Here is a 20395-nt window from a genome sequence, read left to right on the forward strand (position 1 = left end):
TTTAAATTTTTTGCTAATGTTTTTATTTGAGAGATTAAAAAACCCAAACAACAAAACTCCCAACATTAATAAAAAGAAGCAGAAGAGCTACTGATGAGAAATGGTCTGGATTTGCCACTCAACAGTGGCACCAGTCTGCACACAAGCCAGCTGCAGGCAGAGATCCGGCAGAGACCAACATGGTACTCATAGACCGAATGCAATACAAGGAACAGCAAACCCAAAGAATCAGAAATAAAGGCCATAAAACCCCAACAATGCCCCATCTGAGTCTTACTTCCGATGAGAAACATAGGCAAACTAATGTTTTAGGCTCATCCCGCATTACAGATGGAAACTGCACTCAAATTTGTGGCATAGCAAAGGCTGCTAAGGAACTTGGCAGAATGGCCATGCTGCGCCACCGAGCACTGGGCTGAGTCGGTGACGTTTTGGCTTCGCCAGCCCGCTGAGTTACTATGGAGTCCTCAGTTCCGTGGAGGATGTGTTAAGGCAGGGGGGTAGCTGTGGGGAAAAAAAAAAGAGGGCCACGACTTGCTTTGTAAGTACTACGAGGAAGCTAAAAGTCCGACAAGAATCATGGCCTCTTCAGTACTCCGCAGCTACAGGTACAGCAACATCGAATATCTCATGTACATAACATTGCTCATAGACTCTACATGTAAAACGTTAACTAATTTATCATGGAAATCCAGTAACAAGCAACATTGCCGTATAAATTCACACTTTGAGAAAGGCTAAGTGTGGAAGCCTCCTTTGCAAGAGGATTTTCAGTCAAAGTTTTGTATAGAAAATATTAAAACAACGACAATTTGTTCTCTGAATCTCAATTCATTATTGGGTTAGTTTTCACTAATGGAGAAAGTTTCTCTTTAGAAAATGTGTGAATCTTCAGAATACAAATTCAGAATCTAAGTATTAAATAATTTAAAAAAAGAGTTTCAAATGTTGGGAAGTCTTACTCGGCCGCAATCTTTTAAAGCGATAACAGCAATACAAGGCATAGAAAATCTTTTCCTGCAACACTTGTAAATGTAAAAGTAGTCACGTTAAATGCAACAGAACTAATAAAGAACAAACTGTTTGTAGAACAGAAAAATGAGAGACTAGCTGTGCATTCAGTCATCTTTCTTACAGTTGAACTCCAGTTGTTTAAAAACATACTGACTTAGTAATTTGGAAAATCATGTCCCATAGGTAACTGGTCTGCATACTCCTATGAAATATGATGCCTCAAATGGCATGACACCCCTTCTTGAAAAGTTTTTAATCTCATCTCCACCATTATCTCCACAGTTTAAACAAAAAAACAACTGTCCAAATGTAAAATGCTCTTTTTTTAATTACTAAATTAAGAAAGTTAAACAGTTTTAAAATGTAAACTTGCAAATAAACCATAACAAAATGTAATTAAGACTTTAAAATTTGCAACTCAGTATTAAAAACTCAATAGAAATAGAAAGGAATATTTTTTTTTTGTTTGTTTTTTGGTTAAACGTAAGTATTTCAAGGCTGGTACAGACAACTGAAAAGGTAATACTTTGTTCTGTGCATCCCCCATGAAATGTAAAGAAGTGCATAGTAATTCCACTGGAGAACTTGCAGACACAGAGAAAGTAATTTCATTAGCAGTACAGGACATTTAACACACGTATTTTACAATGAAAAAATGTTACACATAAAACAGAAAAATCCTAGTTGCATGACCAACAATTTAGCAGGGGGACGTGGCTAAAATGCTATGATTTTAAGACCATCTGAATGCGGTTACACTGCTTAATAAATCTTTTTGAAACATTTCAGTATACATGTTTTGATACAAGAAGTCCTTGCAGTTTCAATTTCCAGTTCAAACGGTGATGGTGTAGTTTTCTTGCTTTAAATATGTTTGTTTTAATTTCAAGAACAAATCATCACACACTTGTCAAACATTGGAAACATTACTGTAAATACAGCACATGATTCCTGAAAGAGCAAAGTTACAACCATCTACAGGTACATAATCATAAACAAAAAGTGCAATCCAATTTAAAAAAATCATGCTTGGCAAAAGCCAAAAATTAGATCACTGGCTTTCAGAATCCCACCAGTGTTTTCATGTCTGCAGTAAAATTATCGCTTTCTGGGTACTGCTGCAGCAGGATTCATTCAATTCCAAATGAGTTTCCTTTGCAATAGCACCCATATACTGTATGTACAGGTATGTATATATATTATATATATTTTATATATAAAAAAAGCAAAAAACCAAACACCTGTCCTGATTTTTTTATTTGTTAAAACGTGAAAAAAAATGTTTTAGACAAAGAGGCCACTTCTGGAAAATAATACTTTTAGTTGAATCAGGAGAAGACTAGTTAAAATCACATAGGTTTTGCGTTTTAAAAAAAGGAAAGCACTAGGATCAGTTATTGGCACTGAGTTACTATTTACAATGAACAGAGGTTTTGCAGTTTACATAACATCAATACAATGCAGTTTTGGAGTCTTTGATTAAGAAAAAAACAAGTGTTTTTCTCCTTTTCATCCAGGACATTCAGATTATTAGGACAAGTGGTCATAGGCAAGGGCTGCGGAAGTTCTCAGCTTCAGCCCCTCCTGTGCACTGAGGTGCTGGAAGATGCTGCACTCTGGAGAAGCTGATCACAGAGTTGGAAGGTAAAGGTCAGGTGGGACAGGGTTGAGAAACACCTGGTAATTCATGACAGTGTCTGAAAACCAGGGATTTACAGGTTGTCACCGGGCTGGTACTGGGGTTCTGTTGCAGTGAAGTAGTCTTCAAGAAAACCCTGTAAATATTCAAAAGTTGGACGCTCCTCTGGGTCTTTTTTCCAGCAGTGAATCATAAGCTCGTGCAAGGAGATGGGACAGTCCTGAGGACATGGCATCCGATAACCTCGTTCTACTTGCTCCAAGACTTCACGGTTATTCATGCCTGTAAAGGGCATACAAATGCACAGTTAAATTACAGGAAAATGAACCCAAGTATAATTATATCTACATGTGGTTTTCTCAATCATACTAATTTCTTTTGTTTATTATTTTCTTTCTCAGTAGATGGTTTTAGGATCCAGTCATGAGCAAAATGCTGCTCCCATGGTTACCCTCTTGGCTTACTCACAATGGGCAGGATTTGGTGCTTTCCCTCTTCTACAGCAGTAGCTGTGAAATATATTATGTGAAATTCTTAAGGAAAATAAATCCATTGCAGCAAATAGAAAATTCAAAATTAGAGAAATGAGGATGAATTTTTGAAACCCTCACACCGAGTGTGGGCCTTTCTGGAATCATTCCGTAAGGTCATGCTGCAGGGACTTCAAGACAAACTCTGCCACTCCGGGCTGCCAGGAATGTCCAGCAGCATCGCCCTCAATGTCAGTTCAGAAGCTTATTGCTGCTGATTTGCCCTCTCTCCATGTGAGCTGGTTAATATTGTTTCTATCATATTCCACTGTTCCATCCCAACCTAGAATAGAGCAACGTTGCTCAGAAGACAAGTCAAATGCCAAGCAAAACAGCTCCACTGCAGAACCACAGTTCTCTCTCAAAAAAAGGTAAAAAGTTACATTACTGTCACAGAATCACAGAAACATTTAGGTTGGAAAAGACCCTTAAGATCATCAAGTCCAATTGTTAACCTAACACTGCCAAGTCCACCACTAAACGACATCCCTAAGTGCCACTTCTAGTCTTTTAAATACCTCCAGGGATGGTGGCTTATCTTGCTTGTCTCTAAGAGGCAGGCCAGGCCCTTTGCTACACTATCTTTTCTATGCAATCCCTTCAACCCTCGATTCCTTTGCTGAGATGCTTTTCACCAAACATTAATTGCAGTCAACCTCAGCTTTAGTTTACATATCTTTTCCAGTAATTCCTTTGGCTTTTTAACAGTACCAAAGGTAAGATTGGCACTGCAGGCATGCAGAGGTGTTTCACAGAAGCACGCATGCTGACTGCAGGCTTTGTGGCTTGACATTTGGCAAGCCTTGCCCCAGTCCTCTGCTGAAAAATATTGGTAGGCTTCACTCCCCTGACTTAGTGGGTCCTGCCAGGTAGCTCTGCAGGAGAACCAGCAGACACACTTAAGTTTCTCCATGACCAAATCTAGAAATCAGCACCTTGATGTTGCACTTTCTGTTAGCTTATCCTCTCCCTGGCTTCCATGACATCATCCTTCCCTATGAATCTTCCACTTTCTTCTTTCAGGTTGTCCTCTTTAAGAATTTGCTTGTCCCACCTTCAGGACACAGGGAATTCTCTCTACTTCATATTTTTTATAAACTTATTTGTTAGGAATAAATCAACCACCTTCTTTGATACAGATTCATTTGTCTCCTCTACACTTTGACTAGTGGAAATGTCTGGTTTTGGCTGGGATAGAGTTAATTTTCTTCCTAGTAGCTGGTACAGTGCTGTGTTTTGGATTTAGTATGAGAATAATATTGATAAACACAGATGTTTTAGTTGTTGATAAGTAGTGTTTATCCTAAGTCAAGGACTTTTCAGTTTCTCATGCTCTGCCAGTGAGGAGGTGCACAAGAAGCTGGGAGAAACTCTATTGTGCATCACTTGTTTTCCTCGACTTTTATGCCTCTCTTTTTCACTTTCATTAAAATTATTAATATATTTTACTTTATTTCAATTATTAACTATTTTTATCTCAACCTCTTGGACGGATATCAGCAGGAGGATATTACCCTATCAAGGTAGAAGAAAAGGTTATACCTTTAATCCAATTCTCCTCCTCATGCCACCTTGGTGGGGGCAGGGAGAGTGAGTGTCTGCATGGTGCAAATCCTTGGATTTGGTCTTTAGCAGTGATAATTGCAAAAAGAAAGGTTAGATTACTGATCTACACTATTTCCTAACCTGTAGACCAACACTTTAGCACTGGTTTCTTGTGTTTCATTTATCATCTAACACCCACTGTATTTTTGGTGTTAAATGTTTGTAAGTAGGAGCAAACAGTTTGTATGGCATCTAAAGTAGACCATGGTTAGGACTTCAAAATGATGAATATAGAGTGATAACTGTTCTCTGCAGACATCAGATCCTGCGTAGAGTTGAGGCTCTTGTCTATTATTGTCTCCAAAACAATGTTGTTAGGTCACAGAGGCTCACAGCAAACCAGAAAAGCTTGCCACACACTGAGCAAATATTTGGGTATTCTTCACTATCCAACAAGAACATCTTCAAAGGTATTTTACTTTTTCATTAAATTACAAGACAACACTAGTGGTCTGTTACTCATCACCAACTCAAGGCAGCATCAACCCAAACCTTCTGGCCTTGCTGGTTTCAAGAGGCTACAAGAAAAAACACTGGCATTTTTTTCACAGTGTATTCTCCCTATTAGTTTTATAAATTTGTGTTTTGAACAAAAATCTGCACCCTTTTTTCATATCCTTGTCTTTGAATCAGCTGAATTACCTCATATTTTGGGGTAAGAACTTCTCCTGTGCTTTGCTTCCTTTACATATTAATGGCTATGAAAATAACTGTTACCAGTACCTCATCTATTGCATACACCTAAAAATACTAGCAAACTGCATTCTTTGTTTTTATTTTGCAATATGCCTTTAAGTACAACATGGTTGGAAGCAACAGCAGCAGAAAAGCTTCTTCCCAACTGATTTGTTGTTTTAAGATATCAAATGTTTGGTATTTTTACCCAGTGCTTTACTCAGTGCTGCAAAGCACACTCTGAAACCTGATAAGGAACTGTGTGCTGGAAGAAAAACCCTGAGGAAACAGAGGGGGGAGGGAAAACATAAACAGCTCTTCACTTCCCTTTGTTTAACAAAACGATAGAAAAAAGAACATGAAAGAGACATTGCTGTCTGAAATCACAGTAATTTCTTCTCGTCCCTGGAAAGTGAGTCAAGACAGGTTTTCTCATCATGGTTTAATCCAGGAAAATGCCCTTCTTTTCCTTTCTCTTTTCCCTTCCCTCACAGTAAAACCCAGATATGAAACTAAACCAAGTAATCCTCATGTTCCTCACTGAAATTCATATATCCAGCAAGGGCTGAAGCACCTAGGATTTGCCAAAGAAATTCTGTTGTTTTTGACATGTGCTGATAATTTAAAAAAGAAGTTTCAAAGACTTTTTTTCCCCTAAATCTACTGGATTATTTTTCAGACTTATAAAAATAGCAGTGCTTCAGGTACACATTTTACCTCTTAAGAGGTCTAATGATGTTTACAAACTTATTCTGTAGATTCACTAATCTTATGCTGCAAGTTTTAGTGTTTCTCTTTTGATAGCAGGAGCCTGTCATATCTGCACTTCTAACACCACACAGAGAATATCTGAGCAGTCTTTACAACTCCTCTCTCCTAATGAATCCCCAAGAGTTTCAACTCTTAGTAAATAATAAATGACATTCTGCTTGCACTATGCTTCTAGACCTCTTAAAAGTTTATCCTAAAATCCCTAAATCTGTGGAATAAAACACTTAGCAATATTCTTCCGTTAACTACAGCTATTTCACCTGGGTTGGGGCAATCCCCAATACCAATACAGGCTGGAGGGTGAATAGATTGAGAGCAGCCCTGCTGAGAAGGACTTGGGGGTGCTGGTGGATGAGAGGCTGGACATGAATCAGCAATGTGCGCTTGCAGCCCAGAAAGCCAACTGTGTCCTGGGCTGCATCAAAAGCACCATGGCCAGCAGGTTGAGGGAGGTGATTCTGCCCCTCTACTCTGCTCTGGTGAGACCCCACATGGAGTACTGCATCCAGCTCTGGGGTTCTCAGCACAGTAAGGACATTGACCTGTTGAAACAAACCCAGAGAAGGTCCACAAAGATGATGAGAGGTCTGGAGCATCTCTCCTACGAGAAATGGGTGAGAAAATCAGGATTGTTCAGCCTAGAAAAGGGAAGGATCCAGGGAGACCTTATTGTGGCCTTTCAGTGCTTGAAGGGGGCCTATAAGAATGATGGGAACAACATTTTTAGCAGGCGCTCTTGCAGCAGGGCAAGTGGTAATGGTTTTAAAATGAAGGGATTTGATTTAGATTATATATAAGAAAAAAGTTTTTTTACAGTGAGGGTGGTGAGGATCAAGTTGCCTGGAGAGGTCATGGATGCCCCCAAGCCTGTGAATGTTCAAGGCCAGGTTGGATGGGGCTCTGAGTAACCTGATCTAGCTGAAGATGTCCCTGCTTGTTGCAGGTGGATTGGACTAGTTAACTCTTGAAAGGTCCCTTCTAATCCAAACTATTCTATTAATTCTACAAATCTGTGAAAAACCAGTTTATGCTCATCATGTTTCTAGAATTACAGTTTGGTCCAAGAAGAAAACATCCTGCTTCCAAAACTTTTCCATTAGCCTTTTAATTCTCTGAGAAGACCAAAAATCAAATAACCTCCCACCATCCAGCTTCATTAGTGAAACCTCCAATAATCTTAAAATGCCACAGTATATGGCCACTTTAATGCACAATACAATAAAAATCTACTGCCTGTATGGACTGGGGACAGAAACTCAATACTGCTTGGCTTTTCATAGAAACGCAATAACTTAAAGTTACAGTGGCTTTCAGAGTTTCTTTAGGAGTTACTGTGACACAAAAGAGGATGTGAAGTTTCCATTTGTGGCTACAGAAAACACTGGGAAGTGCTTTGAAGTGCTCTGAGCAGCTTGGTTAGATGGAGCACAGCAGAGGTGCAAATAGCACAGATCTGGGCAATGCTGCTCTTCCAGAAGACCAGAAACGTTACTGTAACTAGGCAGAGTCCCCACATACAAAGCTAATGAGCTATATAGACTACTTTGGGCCATGTGAAGTCCAGTGAGGAGAGTGATGGTTTTAAACCCCTTTATTCTTGCTTTCTTCTGCTAGGCTAAGAATGATGCTCCTTCCAGATCCACTGCATGCTTTCAGACCAATGATCAAACTAATACAGTGCACTGAAGGGAACAGGAAAGCTGCTCCTAAGGGAAGACAACCTTTGAAGCACAATGCTGTTCTTACTGAGTACAATGCAAACGTAGTTTTCTGTGGAAAAGTAGTAAAAAGTTTTAAAAATCTAGAAGTCATACCACTTCATTTAGAAATTAAAGCCTGAAGACCCCCAGCATTTCCTCACCCTCAAAGCACCCACAAAGCTAGACTGTCAATATCTGTTCTCTATTTTGGTTTTGCTTTTTAAAATAAGTTATTATTTGCCTGGTGTAATAGATGCTACGGCATTTGTGACTGGAGCTTTCCTGCTTACGAGGAAACCCACCTGAGCTTATCTATGCTGCGTGCTGAGTATACATCTTTCTCAGCTCCTCATCTGCCACCCATAGTGATGCTACACACACACACATGCTGGCTCCCTGATACATATTTGGCCTCAAGCTTGGGCACTATGTGCTCTCTGGCACTTGTGGCCCAGCTTTCCCCAGAGATATGGAGGCTGAACACGGCTCCCCAGAGACTGCAGGGCTGCTTGGAGCCCAGGCTCAAAAACCTGCTTGGCCAGAGGCAGCAATGTGGATAGCACCATGGTGGCTGTCACAATAGACATAAAATGTAAATGCTCTTGATGTGACAAGTGCAGCAGAAAGCAGAAGGGGCAAGTTCAGAGGTGCTTGTTCTGTGCGGCTGAGATTTTTAGTTATCCAAAAGGCAGCATGTTAAAACCCCACACATTCTCTGACTACTGTTAGAGAAATTCAACCTCCTACTCTTAAACTCCATTAAAAAACAAAACAAAAAACTCCCAAACTAAAATCCAAAGGGCATTTGTCAAAGGGAAAGAAACAGACATTGAAAAAGGTCGACAAACCAACTACTTTTTTAAACTTGGTTCCTCCTCTGCCCATGTCTATTATTTATTTCCCCACTGTAATAATGGATAGAACCTCAATGCCCAAAAAGACTGTGAAAGTTGCTTATTTCAATCTGCTGCCCTGTGAAAAGAATAGGAAAGCATAAAACCTCGCACATAAATTAGTTATCATAGTGGTCCCTTATGACCATTAACAGGGAAACAGGCTTAGTTGAAATATGAAGGACACCTGTCAAAAAGTTGGTCTTGCTTGTGGGAGCTATAGGGCCTGGGGCAAAACTTGATTATGAACTCTAGCCTGATCTTCATCTCAGCCAGCAAAATCTTTACTGCTTGTATATCTCACCACTGCTCCAACCTCTCTTCCAAAATGGGGCATCACGACAGGAACTGCTTTAAAACTGGGGGACAAAGCACACCAAGTTTTGTTCTACCCATTGTGTTCCCCTCCAATAAACTGCCTACTTTCTCCTTCTGTCCTCCTCATTGTGCTTATCTCTCCTTCTACACAGGTTTAAAACAATGCCTGGTTCCAGGCTCTGGAAGGCATGAGGTACAGTGCCCTTGGGGCATGGGTACCACACTAGAACTAGGGTGTGTGCTATAAATAATCCCTCCAGGCATTAAGAGCTTGTCAAGCAAGAGAGCAATCCCTTTGTCTGAGGGCCTCTCCCCACTTCCCCACCCCCAGCGTGCTACACGTTGTAAGCAGGAACATCAGGACAACATGCCCACATCTGTTTCAGAAATTGGATGTTACAGCAGTGACAGTTCCATGACCCTCTTTGTTTCAAGGCTGATGCTTTTCAGAGCTTGTAAATCCACACAACTTGGGTGCAGAAGCGGCTGGCAGTGCCAACAGATTGCATTCTGTCACCTAGAAGTTGTCTACTTGAGTGAAGATGTCTTGCTTCTCAGGATGATTGAAATCCCATCTTTTCCTCCTTGTGCAAGCCATGCCACGGTGGCAGAAAGAGCCCTGTGGGTGCATCTGAACGCTACTCCGTGCCTCAGACAGGGACATGTATTCATGAAACTTTGTCCTTCTGTGAGGTCCTTCCTCTTCCCAGCATGAAGCAGAAGATGGATGGTCCTTTCTATGTCAGGGGAAGATAGTCTTTTCTACAGACCTCAGGAGGCCTTTGTCACTTTGGGAAGTCCGAGCCCTCTTTTCAGCCCACATGCAAAGACAGAACCTTCTGAGAAGGCTTCAGTTCCTCTCCACTGTTGCCTCAGCCTATAAAAGCTTTCCCAGTTAGAGTCTGGGGACCGAGACTGGATTGAAATCTGTAAAGACTTTGGAAATTCAAATGTAAAACAGAAGCTGCCCTTAGGTAAAACTGACTAAAACTAGTCCACTCACTGAGGGGAGTGATGGTGGCCATGGGAATGGTTAAGGCCTCCTGGATGAGCAATCTTGGAGTCCCCACAGGGAGGAATGGCCCTGGCATAGAGCACAGGCAGTGTGTAACCAAGGCAGTACATGATCGTCCAGAAAATTGCTGACTTTGTGATATGTAACACACAAAAAATTGCTTCCAGCTACTTCATGTCTTCCCAGTGCAGGTGGGGGAGAGTGAGCTGGAGGGACTTTTGGTGTGTAAGGGCTTTATGCAGTGAGGAATGAAGGGGGAGGACCGTGCTAAAAGAGGAGAGATGCTGCCGGTTGTCTTTGATGTGCTCAAACTGCCACATAATAAAACTGTCCAGAATTTCAGGACACAGCCCATGCCTGAGATTACTGTCATGACTCCCACAAGAAGTTATATATTGCAAGCACTTAAATGCAGATCCAGTGGACTTTTTTCCTTTGGGGAGGGAAAGGAACATCTGTGAAGTGCAGACATCCACAGCCAACACTGTGTTCAGCTACAAACATGGGGCTTAGATTGTCATTTTCTTGTTTAAATGGTATTTTCCCTGCGTGTGTGCGTGTGTCTGTTTGTGCTCATGCATGTGACAAGGCAGATGGTTAAGTCACTAAGCATCTTTGCCCCACCAATACAGAGCACAGGGAAAAAAAAATCACCTTAACTCTACAGGGGGACTCATGCCTCCCATAGAAACATGTCATCTTGTTTTCTGTTACCTCATTTTGTGGTCCCCGTCACAGCTTTGCTAAACTGCCCTCTGCTAATCAAGCCAAAATTCACTTCTGATCATGAGATGCCTTTCAGTCCCCATATTCTCTACCCAGATATCAGTTACTGGATGTTCGGTGCTAGCAAAGTTGACATTCCCTGTAAAAGTCTGGGGCATTAGTCTTGCAGAGTTCAGGATTCTGAAGTGGCATGAGATACCACAGGATAAACAGAACTCCACTTTGATGCTTCTCCTGCTCAATTTGATATATGGAACTGACTGGTCAATCACAGCACAGGCTGGAACATCGAAACTGCTGTAGGGCACTTTCTATTAATTCACCTGCAGTGCACATGGCCATACAGTTGAGTAGTTAGAGATGGTTTTTATTTTATTTTTTTTTTTTAATAAAAAGAGTAAAGATGCGTCTATATACATCTTTAGATGCAGGGCATCCCCTGTTGTTAGTATCTGTGCTGATGAGAAAATAAAGGGATTGAATTCTTTTCCATGTAATGGACGGCTTTCACCTCACCCCTCTCCTTTTCACCTGAATGCCTACAATCTTCAGGGGGGCAACAGAATGAAAAGCTCTTTCTGCATAAGCAGATCCAATCACCCCTCCTACAAATCTTAATCCGTTGGATACTTGGCAGGGTTTCAACAAAGAGCCATGGGGCCTCCAGTTCCCCCATGCAGAGAATCTGGCCCCGCTGTGACCCTGCCATGAGCTCTGGCCTGCATACTGCAGAATTATTTTCTTTCCTTTCCATCCATCTCAAAAGCAAGGACTGAAATTTAGGAGTTTATAAAAAAGAGATTTGGTAATACCAGACATTTAGACAGTCATCAAACCTTGCAGAGAACCAGACTGACAGAACACATGGAGTAAGGCCTCTCTGGGAGGCCTGTTGATATCTTAAAGTGAACGCAATGGTATGGAGAGCTATTTGCTCCAGAATGTAGTCATTCTACGTTGCTTCCACTAGTTGTCTAGAAATTATATTAATTGAATTGAGAACAACCACAGTATTAGAAATTAATATGTTGAATTGTCCCCTTGTCATTTTTATCATGACCATTGCACAGCAGTTTTCAGTCAGAGCTGCTTCCAAGCATACACAGAACTTATGCATTATAACCATCCTCATTTGAGCTCAGTGAATATAAACAAATGTTCCAGTTTAAGCATGTGGCTCATTCCCATTCCTTTTCCCAAGTGAAGTAGGACTGTTTTCTTACCTGGGTATGGCACTCTCCCTTTTGTTACCAGCTCTGTCAGTAGGATCCCAAAAGACCACACATCTGACTTTATTGTGAACCTTCCATACAGTGCTGCTTCTGGCGCCGTCCATTTAATGGGAAATTTTGCACCTAATGAAAGAATACATGAGTCTTAACCAGAATAGAGAGAGAATCAAAGTACCAGTTCACAGGTGACTTTTGTGTTCTGCAACATGTGCAGGTAGAAAGAGCTGCAGTTAAGTGTTAAAAAAAAGCTCCATGGAGTCCGGTCAGAGAGGACAGGCAGGTGGAACACAGAGGGCACAAGGAAAGACTAAGCAGGGAAGGGGTGTGTTTGTCCCATATCCCAAGAGAAGACTAGGAAGACATTTTAATTCCAGTTTGAAATTTTGTAAAATAAATAAAAAAACCACACAAACAGTTTTTAAAAACAAATGAGCCCAATGTAATAGAAATTCTTTCTCCTAAAATGTTTTAAATTAACATCTCCCTGAGATACTTGCAAGTCAAACACAGTTAGCACGTATAAGCAGAAATGAGATATATTTGGAAATGTACCTCCTAGTTTCCCTGCTCAAGCTGAGCAAAATGCAAACAGACAAACATGGTGAAAACATAAATTAAAACCAAACCTAATATTTCATTAGAAACATGCAAGGACTTAAAAATAATACTGCCATTCGAGTTGCTTGGAGTGCACGATGTCAAGGCACAACTTTGACCTGTGATTTATAACTTGACAATGTACTTTAAGCTCCTGGCACTGAAAAGCCTGTAGTGCCTTAAATACGTGCAGTTCTAATGTGTTCATCCATCATCAGAGCTTGCAGGAGCCAGTTGCGGCAAGGGTAGTAAGATAACAAGCCTTTAAACACTGATTTATTTGCTTTTCCAATCATTTGCTGTTTTCTTAGGGAAAATATTTTCAGTATGACTTTAAAGAAAAGTCTTGTGGTAATAATTAACTCCTAGTATGTACGAAAAAATATGCAGACATTTCCCTGGTGCCTTGTATTAACATACAGGCAAAAGAGTTGCATTGCTTATTGCTGATCCCTAGTGACAAACACTCTTGAATTTGGAAACAGACTGACTTTGACTTCCCACCACCCTCTCATAAAGTTCCCGTAGCTTTCAGGAGGAGTGTGGAAAGTGTAACAATGTGGACAAATCACTCTCAGGGAGTGAACTTATGGCACTGTTTAGAGTTCCCTGCTGATACTGTTCTGCCATCACACCCAGTGCTAAATGTCCCATATCTTCAGCTATACAGCCCAATTTGATGTGACTCAGAATGAAAAGTAAACATGGTAATTTTCTCATCTCCTTACTTAGTAAAACTTTGATGTGCTAAAATTTTTTCTGCTCTACACATAAATGATCTTAAGAGAGACTATTACTCAGAAACAAATACATTTCTTTTTCTAAGCAAAACTGCAATTGCTCGAGTAAGTCCTGCTAAACTAAAAGATGCAAGACAAAGTTTCAAATCCCTAATGCCTGAAGTCAGGAACTTAAGTCTAGTTTAGCATCAGCACACCAGTAATTAGATTTGCAAAGGTGCTGGAGGATTTTTGGATGCCTATCCACTTTTTAAATTCTGCCTCTTTTGTAATTTCATTGGTTGGTGTGTAGGCAGGAACTAAAATTTGGGTGCTTGACTTTGGTCTCAGTCTCCCTGACTTACACTTCTTTGTGTGACCAGTCTTAGTTTAGCAGACTCAAAATTTGTAGAACTTCATCTTCTCTTAAAAGTTGCCTTGGTTGTGATGTCTGAGTTCTCTGAGCGGTAGCTGCCATCACTTGAACCTCTGTCGTGGAAGTTGGCCCTGCTTCAGCAGCACCAGCAGCCACGTGGGGTTGGCAACTGGCTCCTCCAGCCACCTGGGGCTCTACACCCCATGTCAATCCCTGGAAAAACTGCAAGCTGTGTGTGTCTGGTGGTCAGGTTCCCTAGGCCTGCAGTGTGTGGTTTTAGATGGGTTTATGCCGGCAGCCCTGCATGTAAGGGCCAGTGTCCCTCTGCTCTCTCATACGTGCAGCTGAGATAGTACACACAACCCATGCCAGCTGAACAAATGAATAGCTCCAGGCTGGCCAGGAGCCTGAAGCCTTGAACATCGGCTGGTGGTGTATCAGATGGCCAAACATGAGGGTTTGCTTGTTCACACATTGCACACATTTATTCAACAATTTTTCTTTCTTTATTCAGTTGTGTTTTTCTGAGAAACTTAGCCAAACCTGCTTTAATTCCCATGTGCTTCATACTCAAACACAAAGGTAGCAACCGCCTACAACTCATCTCTGGAGAAAGGAAATCTCTTCAGACTCTTTTGTGGCCAGTTCCCCTGGTATTTTTGCCTTCCTCATATGCTGCCAGTGTGGCTCTAGGAGATGAGTATGTGGTGTGCCATAGGAAGATGAGAAGAAAGGTAATTCCCTGAGAAGAGGGGACCATTACAGCACATCCCTTTTCCTGAGAGCTAGAGCTGGACCTCACTGGACTGTGATGAACACTGCTGGAGAAGACAAATGGTCTGTGCTGTGCATTATTGAATGACAGTACAGCTATTCATTAGTTCTTTATGTTGCCCCTGCTGTGGACGATTCTCTGACTAAAACAACTAATATAAAAATCAAATGTTCTGCAGTTTGTGCAGTATTTCCTGATTGATGATAGATTTGAAGTGATAGATGGGGAGGAGAAAAAGGCAAGGTTGGCAGAGAGCTTGCTAGCGGAGCCCTGCCTCATGGTTTTCTGGCCCTGCAACACATGCTAGAAGCTAGATGGTCCAAGAGAGCCTGCAATCCAGTATGGCAGGGGTGTCAGTAAGGGGAGAGCAGAGACCACTGAGGACACGCCAAACCGGTCATCTGCACGTGCAGTGCGTGCACTGCACTAACACAAAGAGATCACATGCAGCTTGTGCCAATGGGTGTGTTGTGTGTGTTTGTCTAACAGGGATCCCCCCGAGGTGCTGCCTCCCATCCAGTGTCTGGCACTGGAGACTGAGACAGCGCACTGCTGTGAGAGCACAAAAAATTCCCACATGTGTTGAGCATTGCTTCAAAGCCTCCTGATTGCCATACGAAGCGTTTGAACAGACTAGACACTGTGCATGGCTCCTGACTGACACACAGTTTCGGCGCTTACTCTCTTCCCAATGCATTGATTAGAAAACTCATCCCCTCCCTCTGCCCAGGCCTCAGCAGCTTATTAAACAAGCTGACTTTGTGCTGCAAACAAATTACAGCATCAAATAAAATGTGTATTACTGACAAGCATGTTAATAAATCTGATAAGCCAAATTACCTCAGCTGACAATGCAGCCCATCTCCTACTTTGAAGGCAGATTTTACATCATTAGGGGAGCGATTTCTCTCTTTTTTTTTTTTTCTAGAACATGTTTTATTGCAAAATAGCACATCAGTAACCCCATGCATAAAACCCAACCACACGCTGCATTCATCAGGTCAGGATAGCCTGTCTTTGCCCCAAAGCAAGGTACTAATCTGCAGCTTTTACCTCAGTCCCTTTTTTTGAAATATTTCAGCCTTGGAAAAGCCTTTTTTGGGTTTCTGCACTGCTTGCAACTATATGAAACCAAAGCTGATGATACAGTTTACTATTAGGGCAACCAGCCCTGCCTCTTGCCTCTGAGGCTTTTTGTTAGGTTCAGCCCTGTTCTTGGGACCTCTGCCTGGCTCTGCCCAGGCATTCACACAGGTTATCTCCCAGGAGGATTTCCTTGAGAAAAATCAATCATGGCCCTGCTTTAATTCTTTGCTAGCTATAAGCAGGCCATGTGATGAGAAGGAGTGGAGGGGGCTGGGATGATTGAGTGACCTTGACATACAGCTCGCAGCATGATTTCTTCTGAGGAAAGTGAAAATCCCTCAGAGCTTTGTTTTTCTTCAGATCTAAATCTTGATGAAGCAGAAACCTCTGAAATTCATGCCCCAGAGCCACTGCCAGCTTGATAATGATCCTGTTTCTGGAAATGCTACAAAGCTGCTACCTCTTGTACCTTAAAACCAAAGCCAATGCAGCACCCCAAGCTCTAAAACCCCAAAACTCAGGGAGCTCTCGGGTTAGCGACCAGAAAATGCGGTGTGGCACTGAATTGCTTCTGGGGCTGGAAAGGATAAGCCACAAAAGGTAAAAATGAAGTGCTGAAGCAAGCATGAAACAGGAAACGAGTCAGCCCTGGTAGGCGATGATGAGTGCCGTGTGGGAGGGACTGTGCAATTACATTTTTTGTTCTGTGAGAACGAACATGAAATTACAAGCCTGGCAAAACATCAGCGATGAGAAGCAGGCTCTGCAGGCGGACCCCTTCCCAGGAAGGGGGGTACAAGGGGCGGAACTGCCGGTCTAAACATCCCCCTCTCCCTCTCTGCCTCTACGCCCCCCTTCCTCTTGCCCTTCCTCTTGACCTGGCCTCGCTCCTTCTCAGGGAGCAGATGGCAGCTCTGTAAGAGTGTATCAGTGGCACCCTTCCCAGATCCAGGTGGCTGGCGGTTAAAAAAGCAAGAATCCTTTCTCCTGTCTGCTCCCAGGCTGGCCAAGGGAATGGCAGGTAAAGAGCAAGAACAAAGCCCTAGACAAAGCCCTGGACACTACAGCCTGCAGTACAGTCAGTCACAAAAAAGACAGATCTGATTAGCTGGTAAACAAGTCCCTACTTAAAGAACTGAAAAGAGCCTGGAAGGGGGGAAAAAAAAAATCCCTGTTTATTTCTAGGAAATCAAAACAAGAAGCATCACTTGTTTTTAGGCAGGGCAAGAAGGAGGTATTTCTAAGTGTTAAGGAGGCAAAAATCATCTGAAAGTTTACAAACATGTACTACAGCTCCCAGAATAGCTCTGACTTGTCTGGAAGGCATCAGAAGGGTTCTTGTTTTTTTCATGAGTGCTTGGAGTGGCACTACTGCAAGTGCTGCCAGTGTATGCAGTAGAAACATGGCCTGGAAAATAACTCTGCTCTTTTTTTTTTTTTTTTTTTATTAAGGAAATTTTAAATTTGTATCAGCTGCTACTGCTTAGAATAGTAACAACTCCAACCCAGCAACTCTGTGGAGCACTCAGCACTCTCCACAAAAATGCCATGTGCTTGGCTAAAACTCCACATATCTGTAAACCAGATCAGTATAAGGGTAGCAGAACTGCATGGGAAATTCTGTGTTGAAAGTCATGGGAAGTTTCTCTTTGTCCTGTAGGATATCAGGGGTTTTAAGTCTTGCCTTAGAGGACTGACACAGCATTATCACCAGTGTAAGGAAATAAGGCTCAGTGCCTGACACTCTGTGTGTGGGGAAGATGTTGCAACAGCATCAGCCAAAAGAAGCAAGCCCCAGTGGTGCAGTCTGCAATACCGTCCATCAGTGTAGCCTTTGAAATGGGCGTCACATTAACAGGCATGTTTTTCCCCTTTGATTACTCACTTCCTCTAAAAGCAAGAGAAGCCAAATGCTCATTACAAGCCAAGAACTTTTTTTTTTTTTGTATTATTTAATGGCAGTGTATAGCTGCTAGTCACACACTTTAAATCATTAGTGGCATGACCATCTCTTTCCTTCCTGACAATTGCTGAGAAATGGCAGTGCAGACAACAAACTGCTTTTTATTTGCCTCTCATAAATCAGGAGCAGTCAGGCCTCCTTTGTTCAAACCAAAAAGAAAATAAACCGGTCAGTAAAACATTACCACCAGGCTAAGTAATACCCACACAGGTTCAGGAATCCTGCACTCTAGCCCTCTGGGGCTCAAAGCATCCCCATCTGTTTCCTTTCAAAATATTTAATCGAAGACAAAAGTGACAGTGGGGGAAGGGAGGGGGAGATCAAGTGAAGCTGGGGAAAACCACCTCTTCCCCACGCCAACAATGAGCTCTGCACTAACACACTTAAGCCAAGAGAAGGATGACTGCTGAGGAGAGAGTGACTTTAATCTTCAGATTTTGCAAGGAAAAACATTTCCTTTCTCCCACAGGAGCTGCCAGTCTGGAGAACTCCCATCCCCCTCCCCTCTTCTGGCCAGGCTCTCCTGTGTCAAAATTCCCACTGAAGCAGTAGTCAGCTAGATAAACAGAGCAGTCCCCAGATGCATCTCCTTGGAGCCTGAAGTAATAGGTCATGGGAAACAAACAGAGGCAACCATTTCCTTCTGATACTGTGGTCTCCACCAAGTAATGCTCAAACTGAACTTTAAATAAAAAAACACCACAACTGAATTGCACTTGAAAAAAAAAAATCCAATTTTAATGTGCCACATTAAAAACCATGTTTCTTCTGCAATATATTAAATGTTCTAGGCTCACCTTGGCTGCCCAGCTGGCTTGGAAGCCAGGTTAATTGCAATTAAGTGTAATTGAGAATGTGCTACTTGGTCAGAAAAGCGCCCCTTTCTAAAACAAGCTACCACTTAAGAAAGGGTCTAAAAGATATTAGTGAAAGTAGGAAAACCTTTCTACAAGAATGCTTGTGATTACAGCTCTTTGGGTCTTTCTTTTAATTAATGAATTCTGTAGCTCTGAAGGACTTCAGCCTGATCCTGAGGACAGGGGAAGGAAGTATTGTCCACTGCCCTCAAGTATGGGAAGGATGGGTGACCTCTTCATATTTGCACCATGAGATGAAGCCAGGCAAGCACAGTTCAGATCTCCAGATCATCAGCAATGCGTTGTAAAAGCCAAACTAAGTTTCCCTTCCCAGACACTTTTTCCTCAATACAAGTGATTTCTGTCATGAAAGAAAGGTGGGAGATATCCATGGCTACACTCCCTCTCCTTACCAGTCCTGATGTTAATCTTTTCTCAGCTCAAAGTTTTCCCAACTCAGATCCAGTAATTTCTATTGTCTTAAAAATCGAAGCCTCTCCTCAATATCAGTCAGGCAGGTTTTCACAGATTTTTTAAAATGTGAAGAGAGCAAAAATGTTCTGAGAGATTTAAACCGGGAGGCAAACAGGTCATCAGAGGATTTCCTAGGGATCAGGAGTCTGAAAAGATCTGGCCAGAAGTAGGTCACATACTTGTCTATGAAAACAAATAATTAACCATGTAAAACTATACATTGGGTGGTTTCCAAAGGGAACAAAAGACATGGCAGCAAACCAGACAGAAATGAAGATAATATAGGACACCATTTCAAAGCCATTTTGCAAACTGGATCTGTCTGCCTTTTTTAAGGAAAACTCTTGTTTTACACAGGGACAGAGCAAGCAGGCAGCTTTCTGTTTACCAGAGCCTCCAGACACTCTTATTGCTCTGGAGAGAATGTTACAAGGCTATTTTTTTTCCAGCAAAAAGCAATTCCCACGCTCAGGCTGAAATCAATAGTGGTTAAGTCTCTGCATTAGTATCTGCCACAGGTACTTCAAGGACCCCACCGAAATAATCAGGCCTCGCTGTCCAAATGTGAAGCAGGCAACTTTTAGGGTGGATGCAGCCTGTGGTCCACATCCCTGTGACTAGGTACTTCTGACAGCAATTTAGAGGAGCAAGAACATCACAAGAGCTGCTGCTGCTCCTAGGCCAAGGCAATGCTGGAAACTCTCTGGCTCCTTCTGTCAGCACTTACAGAAAAAGTTACAGAAGGAGGTGAGCTCTTTCCTAAGAATTAATGGCAAGATCTATGCTGAAACAGGGACTTTGCTCAAGAGAAGAAACAACAGGAAGGAGTAAATGTAGGTAATGAAGTACTTAGCCGACCTGTGCTTTTTGGTGACGTACAACAGGGTTTAGTGGGACCCTCCTTGGCTTTGGCACTGAAATGGATGGAGTGCTGTTTACTGACACATACTGAGCAAGCACTAACAAAGTCCTGCCAGCAGAAAGAGAACAAAACTGTAGCTCTGCAGCTTGGACCAACATCTGACAACTAAACATGACTTGTAAAGAATGACTAACTACAAAGAGCCCATGTCATGACTGAGTCTGAACCCACATGCTTTTTAAAAAAAAATACAAAACTCTTTGATACATTTTCATAGTGTGTCCGTGGTTGTCTATGCCTAGCACTCTGTGTGGCACTGGAAAATGGCATTTCTATTAAAATAGCTTTTTCGGTTCCCAAAAAAAACATAGTGCTCTGAAAGGCAGCTACACTGCATAGAGGCACAACTGTTTGACCTGTTTGAAAGAAAGAAAATAAGAATAGCACAGCAATAATGAGAGTTGTTAGTAAATACTAGAAGGCACACTATGAAAGAAATAGCTTACACAGACTTTTCTGGATTACCCCATTCAGACTTTCAAGGCTGGTAAATAAATTATCCTCTTTG

The 20395-nt window shown here is 41.9% G+C and overlaps 1 protein-coding gene across 4 annotated transcripts in view; it reads right to left on the bottom strand.

Annotated features, from left to right (window-relative positions):
- Positions 1-20395, bottom strand: part of FYN (FYN proto-oncogene, Src family tyrosine kinase) — an 83127-nt gene continuing 62732 nt past the window's right edge. For all 4 annotated transcript variants that reach the window (XM_027893041.1, XM_027893042.1, XM_027893040.1 and 1 more), the window contains 2 exons: positions 12110-12241; positions 1-2935 (listed from right to left, as the gene is read on the bottom strand). In XM_027893041.1, the coding sequence (XP_027748842.1) occupies positions 2727-2935; positions 12110-12241 (341 nt within the window). In that variant the 3' untranslated portion in view covers positions 1-2726. The remainder of the gene's footprint in view (positions 2936-12109; positions 12242-20395) is intronic.

This window comes from Empidonax traillii, unplaced genomic scaffold, assembly GCF_003031625.1.
Source record: "Empidonax traillii isolate 1590-97213 ecotype Southwest subspecies unplaced genomic scaffold, ASM303162v1 scaffold377:size560545, whole genome shotgun sequence".
NCBI classification, from domain to species: Eukaryota; Metazoa; Chordata; class Aves; order Passeriformes; family Tyrannidae; genus Empidonax; species Empidonax traillii.